General features: G+C 36.9%; 1 protein-coding gene across 1 annotated transcript; it reads right to left on the bottom strand.

Moving 5' to 3' along the window:
- Positions 1 to 7297: 7297 nt before the first annotated feature.
- Positions 7298 to 7870, bottom strand: LOC146002205 (protein GVQW3-like). Its single transcript, XM_083139923.1, has one exon. The coding sequence runs from the start codon at positions 7868 to 7870 to the stop codon at positions 7298 to 7300; it is 573 nt and encodes a 190-aa protein (XP_082996049.1).
- Between the last annotated feature and the right edge of the window lie 482 nt (positions 7871 to 8352).

Genomic DNA, 8352 nt, shown 5'->3' with positions numbered 1-8352 from the left:
ATAATTGTCTAAGAAACATATCAATATTGAAGATGGCAGTTAGAATCTAAGTAATTCAGTAACTATAAGCTTCCACGATAATGCAGTATTAATGTCGTCGCCTTGTAATTAAGGGGTACTAGCTTCGATACCGATGGAGGTACACTTTAAACTGTAAGTCCAATGCAGATTAGCATCACGTGGACTTAAAAGTTTTATACGCAAGTAACTGTATACAACAATAAGAAAACTGAGAGGAATCACTTTAAGATAAATTATATTTATCTTCACTTGCAGTCAAGGAGGAAAATTGTCACGAAGATCCTGCAGGAAGGCAATGATGTGTCTTAAGCTTAATTAAATGATCGCGGGAAGCATAAGCTTTTCCTCATTCAAACTTCCAAGGACTGAAATTCCTCTGGTCGCTAAACTCTGACAAATTGAAACTTCCGTTGGAGAAAATTATCTGCTCTTTGCCTGCAGAACGAGTCAATATGTTGCTAATTGTGGCTTCCTCTTAGCTTCTGCGATCACGACGCCGCCTGGCGAGCAATTAGTGTAGGAAGCGGCGGGCTCTTTACAAGACGAATCCACTACTTAGAGCGCCTCTGCTGACATCTGACGGGAATTCCATACATGTCAACACGCCACCTGCTCCATAATATATGCTTTATTGCGAATAATAGTGACCTTAGTGGCTCAGTAGGTCGATGGTTCTGGGATCTAGCTATGGTTAGAGCTGTTGTCTTTGATATTTTAATCTCCATTCACACTCATCAAACACCATTGACTCTGTTCTACTGATCATCGATACTAGAATTCTCTCTTTGTTTCTTTCCTTCATACTCTGTTCCATTATCAATTCTTCCATTCTCCCTTTCTTTAGCTGATTATCTATTTCTTTCCTTCTTTCTCTTTTCACTCACTACTTTTTATTTCTTTCCATTTTCCTTGCTTCCTCTACTGTTCAATACCTTCGTTTCTCTCTATTTTATTCTTTTGATTTTCTCTTTCTTTCTTCTTCTACTCTTCTATATCATTGTCTCTTTCCCTCTTATTCTTTTGATTTTCTCTTTCTTTCTTCTTCTACTCTGCTATATCATTGTCTCTTTCCCTCTTATTATTTTGATTTTCTCTTTCTTTCTTCTTCTACTCTTCTACGTCATTGTCTCTCTCTCCCTTATTCTTTTGATTTTCTCTTTCTTTCTTCTTCTACTCTTCTATATCATTGTCTCTTTCCCTCTTATTCTTTTGATTTTCTCTTTCTTTCTTCTTCTACTCTTCTATATCATTTTCTCTTTCCCTCTTATTCTTTTGATTTTCTCTTTCTTTCTTCTTCTACTCTTCTATATCATTGTCTCTCTCTCTCTCTTATTCTTTTGATATTTTCTTTCTTTCTTCTTCTACTTTTCTATATCATTGTCTCTTTCCCACTTATTCTTTTGATGTTCTCTTTTTTCTTCTTCTCCTCTTCTATATCATTGTCTCTTTCCCTCTTATTCTTTTGATTTTCTCTTTCTTTTTTCCACTCTTCTATATCATTGTCTCTCTCTCTCTCTTATTCTTTTGATTTTCTCTTTTTCTTCTTCTACTCTTCTATATCATTGTCTCTTTCCCTCTTATTCTTTTGATTTTCTCTTTCTCTCTTTTTCTGCTCTTCTATATCATTTTCTCTTTCCCTCTTATTCTTTTGATTTTCACTTTCTTTCTTCTTCTACTCTTCTATATCATTGTCTCTTTCCCTCTTATTCTTTTGATTTTCTCTTTCTTCTTCTTCTACTCTTCTATATCATTGTCTCTTTCCCTCTTATTCTTTTGATTTTCTCTTTCTCTCTTTTTCTGCTCTTCTATATCATTTTCTCTTTCCCTCTTATTCTTTTGATTTTCACTTTCTTTCTTCTTCTACTCTTCTATATCATTGTCTCTTTCCCTCTTATTCTTTTGATTTTCTCTTTCTTTCTTCTTCTCCTCTTCTATATCATTGTCTCTTGCCCTCTTATTCTTTTGATTTTCTCTTTCTTCTTCTTCTACTCTTCTATATCATTGTCCCTTTCCCTCTTATTCTTTTGATTTTCTCTTTCTCTCTTTTTCTGCTCTTCTACATCATTGTCTCTTTCCCTCTTATTCTTTTGATTTTCTCTTTCTCTCTTTTTCTGCTCTTCTATATCATTGTCTCTTTCCCTCATATTCTTTTAATTTTCTTTCTATACTCTTCTATATCTTCGATTCTCTCTCTATCTTATCCTTTTGATTATGTCTTTCCTTCCTCCTCTACTCTTCTATCTCTCTCTCTTATTCTTTTGATTTTCTTCTTCTACTAGTCTATATCTTTGTTACTCTCTCTCTCACTCTTTTATTGTTTTTATAATCTCTTTCTTTCTCTTTCTCTTTTCATTTCATTTTTATCTGTTCCTTCATTTCTTCCCCTGTTTCTCTATATCTTTCTTCCTCTGCCTCTCTATCTCTCTGCATCTATTCTCTGTTTCTGCATGTAAGTCGACCTTCGTGGTGGTGTGGTTACACAGCGCGATACAACGTCAGGTGTCTCGGGTTCGAATCCCAGCCTGGACTGGGTATCCTTCTTGGTACCCCTTCATCAATTTCATCATATCAATCTCATCATTGAATAGCCAAAATCAGCAGACAAGATACCTAAAGCAACCAAAATCAATCAATCTATTTCTGTACCTCGTGAATATCCAGCTACCACGCATTCTCGTTGCGACGTAGCAGGCATGAAAGTTTCGCATAAAATCATGAATGGTAAAATCAAAACCGAATTTCTAATCAATCCATTTCATCTACAAGTACCCACCCACACGGTCAACCAGCAACGTAAAACTCTTTCAGAATCTACAACGGATCCTTTCCTACATGCTTCCCCGTTTGAATAATAATTTGACACAAAATAGTGACATTTTCTTACCAGAAAGCACGTCCGCTAGTCGTTGCATGTTCATTTCAATAATTTTAATATTAATTTCAAAAACATGTAATAAATTAATATTTAACTTCCAAAGCTTGGCAGCAGATGTCACCACGATTTATTTTAGTTATACAGAACCTGCCATATTGCTTCAAGCTAGCACGTGCTGGCAAATAAAGACATGATAAAAATACTATGGCTGGATTAAGTTCGATACGATACAACGAGTGCTAAACCTTAAATACGTGCAACGAAATATTATAATACTTGTACTCACCACGTACAAAGATTTTAGTTCTTGATTTTACTTGGATTAAACCCCAGCGCTATTAAACTCGGGCGATATAAAATTGTATTTACAACTTTGCATATAAATTATGAACACCCTATGTTATGTACGTTCATAATTGATATAGCCGTTGTTTGTTTCTTGTGCGTCACTGACGTATATTATGACGTGTGTTATGAAAAGTGGTACCCACAAGAGAAAGCGCAGTAAGTTGCTTTATTAATCGAAACAACATCTGATACACAAGCGCAGGGACATTTCCAGACTTTGTATGGAAACACTCTGCTAATAGCACCAGTAATATCCTCTCCAATATCAAGAAATGTCTCTGCGTTTGCCTATCAGTTGTTGTTTCAATGAATAAAGCTACACACTGCACTTTCTCTTCGGGGAACCACTTTTTCATAAGTACACAACCTGTATTGTCACTGGGACACCAGAAACAAACAACGGCTATGTCAATTAAAATTTGATATTTACATGAAATTATTCAGCAAACACTATGAATGTACATAACATATAATAGAAATGGTGATGGATAATTTGCATGACTTTTCCTACTCTACTCAATGAAACGTTTACACGACACGGCACACATCTACCTATTAAAGAGTCCCTACGTTATATTTTTAACTCATGTATATTAAGTTTTCAAATCAACAAAATGTTAGCCAACAATACACTTTACCTTTTTCATGTCAAGCATAATAATCACTATTTCCATAGCAATGTTACTTCTTTATAACAACGAAATATTTTTTGTGAGTGCGTGTCAGCTAGAATCTACCAATTTCTATGCATCATAATAATAAGACGACGCTTACAAGTAAATAGGTAAGTGTAATAGTTTTGAGTATTTTTTAAGGGTAGTTATTTATTATTGAGTAAAATTTGTAGATTTGCAAATTTGCGAGTGGAATGAAACGGTAGATATTTTCTGTAACTTATTTTTAGATAACAGTCTAAAATATAATTTAGCAAGACGTAGAGTTGGAAGCATATCTTAATAAATGTCTCACATGAATTCGTTTTAAAATAATAATGATAAAGTAATCCAATGAAAGAATTTTATTACATTCATTTCTTAATAAGTCTTTTCTATAGCTTTTAAAATATCATTAATTTTCTTAGGTGGTAATTTTAAATTTTAAAAGTGTGAAAACGAAATGTAGTTGTGAATCAAGCTAAAGTCGACCAATATTTTGAAAATATATAATTCATGTGCTGTCATCTAACGGCAAAATGTTGAGAACAGGACAAGGTAGTGTTCTGCCTACTGATGCCGGGTACTTAATTTGTTTGTGAAATTCAGGTCCATTTTCATAATATTCATGTGAATTGAGGAAAATGCTTGTATTTTGAGAAGCCTTGTACGGTATGCGACACAAAAAATGTCGTAACTAAAGTCTTACAGACATCATCATTCACAGATGTAGCGGTGGTGGGGCCACAGTGGCACGTGCCCTCCCCAAATTTTGATCGTGTTGTTGTTTTAAATCCACTTTATGCACAGAAAGGCTAATCGGGAGTGGACCTACATTCAAAGTGGGATCCGAACCACTGTGCCATGTGCCTTCACCGAGTATCAAACCCGGGACCCAAAGTTTTGACTAACTGTTATGAAAAATGAGGACATAGTTGTATCTCATCGGAAAAAAAATGTTAGATCATAAAATAGAATCCTTCAACAAAATTCATGTCCAGCTGTCAAAGGATACAGAAAAAATTTAGCACAAATACGCTAATCGGTATTTGATCTATCTGAAACTGATATGTGCTGCCACTGAAAATCAAATCGGAGATATTTCTATTACAGACAGCCAATACATTAATACACACCAGTATAAGCGGTGACGGTGATATCAGTTTTGGAACACTCTGTAGAATTAATTAATATAAATCGAGTCCCATAATTTTCAATGCCTAGAAAGCTAGATATTTACATATAAGAAATCAAACGATAATTCAGTAACACAGTTGATATACGAGAAAACAGCATGTCATGTCGAATAAGGGGAATGATTGTAATATTTAGAGAACGGATTTTAAGGTGCAGCACTTTCAAAAAATATAGCAGTTATCGTAAGGATCGCTTCAGATATGTATTTTAGGACATGAAATCATGTAAAACGAACACACTTTGTTGCACATTTTCGTGAGATTAAGCCATTTATCCCCTCTTTAACCCATTTTTGAGGCTTCAGCAACTTTTTTCTTCCCTTTCTTTCATGTTTTGTTAAAACATTGGACAGAAAAATAAATGATTTTCACTCTTCTTGAGCAGCTACATAAAATCCCATAGTCTCACTTTGTAGAGCAGAACGAGAGCTACAAAATGGTATAATATAATCATTGCAGCTCTAATAGTCCCCAAGATAATGTAGCAAAACCCGCGAGAGAAAACACAAACTTCAACAAAACCTATTCGGCAGAAATACAGTTCTCTACGCGGTCCGCGCTTATTATATACACAGTTCTCTACGCGGTCCGCGCTTATTATATACACAGTTCTCTACGCGGTCCGCGCTTATTATAGACACAGTTCTCTCCGCGGTCCGCGCGCATTATATACAGAAGGCGCAGAAAAAGAGAGCATTGAATAAAGTTTTCCACTTTTTGAAATCAGTTTCGGAAAATTGTTTCCTCTTTTCCGACCATAATTTTGCACCTTAAAATCCTTTCCCTAATAATAATTATAATATGGTTACATTTTACCTGCACTCTGGTGAATACTATAACAATTGTTAGGTACAAAACTTCGCGAAAACATGAGACTACAATGAAGCCTGTTTGCTATATCGGAGCCTTTTACACCAATATAGTCATTGTACTGGTTACATAGATCATTTTTCAAACTATTGTTAGTGTTGAATTACTATTTTATTGGTCAATTTTTTTTCACAGTGGACAAACAAATAAGGGCCCCTCGAGTTACGAACGATTTCTTTAATTGCAATATCACTGTTTCGTATTATTTTTAATATGGAGGGAAATTTTGTATTATTTTTTCATTACGGAACAAAGGTTCCTTAAAAACTGAGATACGAAACAAACTGTTTAAGCCTTTACATATTTCCGTTTTCTCTCGAGCAAAAATGTGTCTCCTGCGACAAGTACCGAAGTTACGTCTCCCGTTTAACAGTTCCCGCCAGAACTGCGCTACTTTTCTCGATGATGCAAAAACATCAAAAAATCATGAGAAATATCCATTTAGACGTGATTTCATGTAACTTTTGGAAATATTCCATGTATAACGTGTACCATAGTTCTCTTATGAATAAAATTTTGGAAAACGTGTACTGCTTGCTTAAATATAGTACATTTAGTTTTCGAAGCCTAAAACATAAGAATGTCAGCTTTTCCTGTTACTTCTCGTTCCTTAAGCACAAAATGTGCTGAAATTCGCGAGAAAGGACACAATTCGCGTTTTATGCCAAATTATCGTTATTTCGCGATTTTGAATGGAGGTCAGAACAAGTCACTGCGCATGATAAGCACTTTCTTTTTGCAGCAACTAACATACGAGGGCAGATCGGAAAGTAACGCACAATACTTTTTGCGCAAAAAGTTTAATATGTAACAAAAACCAAACAAATCACAAATGAACTGACATCTTTGACCTACTTTTCTACATAGTCACCAAGTTTCTCAACACATTTCTCCCATCGTGGTACCAGTTTCAATATGCCCTGTTCGAAGAAGTTCGTTTGGTTGGAGTATAGCCATCTGCGGACTGCTGATTTCACTTCCGCATTTGTCGCAAAATGTTGGCCGGCCAGGAATTTCTTCATGGGACCAAACAGAGGAAAGTCCGAAGGTGCCAGGTCCGGACTGTATGGTGGATGCTGGAGCACCTCCCACTCAAATTCGGTGAGTTTCTCACGAACAGGAGCAACAACATGGGGACGGGCATTGTCATGAAGACGTTTGACACCATCAGCATGAATGTTGCGGCGTTTGTCACGAAAGGGCACGACGCAACTTAACCAAATTTTTAATGTAGGCTGCAGCATTCACAGTGGTCCCGTGTTCAGCAAAGTCCACCAATAACACACCAAACATGTCCCAGAACACTGTCACAAGCACTTTCCTAGCAGATTGAGTCACTTTGAATTTTTTTCGTACTGGGGAACCAGCATGTTTCCACTCCATAGAGGCCTGCTTGTTTTCTGGCCTGTAGTGGTACGCCCACGACCAGTGACGATTCCTTTCAGAAAGTCATGCCCTTCTGCGGCGTAACGCGTTAAGTGATCCATGCTTGTCATCATTCGCTGGCCCTTGCGGTGGTCTGTCAGTTTCTTAGGCACCCAGCGAGCACTAACATTACGGAATTTCAACGTGTCGTTAACAATGTCGTACACCACACCATAGGAAATGTTGAACGTATGCGATAAGTTTCGCAGGTGCACACGCCGGTAGTTCACAATTGCTGCCTCAATATTCTGCGGAGTTGAAGCTGTTACCGGCCGCCCGGAGCGTGGCGAATCACTAAGGTTCACACGGGCATCTTGAAAGAATGCACACCACCTGGAGACATTGCTACGGTCCAGACAGTCGTCTCCATACACGCCACGCATGTCCCTGTGAATTTCACTCGGTGTATGCCCTTTGGCCCACAAAAATCGAACCACACTTCGCTGCTCTTCACACGTGAACGACAGTAACATGCGCGCCATGTTTGTTTCGTAGTTCAGGCTTCTCTCGCAGGAGCTGCAAAGGGAAAAAAAATACCCTCTGTGGTGCAAACTTCAAACTCTCTAGTCGTGCAATTTCAGCTTTCCAGCTGCAATACCTGGGGAGAAAAAAAATATTGTGCGTTACTTTCCGATCTGCCCTCGTATTTCGGTGTTATCGCGTTTTCGATAGATTGCTACAGTCAAATAGACTGGCAAAAAATAAACCTGTAATTCTTGCTTCTTCTGTAGAAAGAGAAATTCCAACAGGTGAATCTAAAAGATGGTGAAAACAGAACAAAGAGTACTATACCTAATATTGTTATAGAGTATAATGAAAATATGGAGGGAATTGATCATCTTGACAGCATTATTGCCACAGAGGCAAACTGCAAAAACGAGGAATATCACCATTTCTTCGATTTTGTCTGTGTTACTGGGTGAATAGAGTACAGAAAAGATACTGTAGCTCTGAAGAGAAATCG

Source organism: Lepisma saccharinum, chromosome 18, assembly GCF_977018435.1.
Source record: "Lepisma saccharinum chromosome 18, izLepSacc3.1, whole genome shotgun sequence".
Lineage (NCBI taxonomy): Eukaryota > Metazoa > Arthropoda > Insecta > Zygentoma > Lepismatidae > Lepisma > Lepisma saccharinum.
Note: the sequence above shows the minus strand (reverse complement) of the source record. Positions and strands in the feature narration are given on the sequence as shown.

Excerpts from the sequence above, each read along its gene's own strand:
- LOC146002205 (XM_083139923.1), bottom strand. The coding sequence starts at position 7,870 with ATGGCGCGCATGTTACTGTCGTTCACGTGTGAAGAGCAGCGAAGTGTG.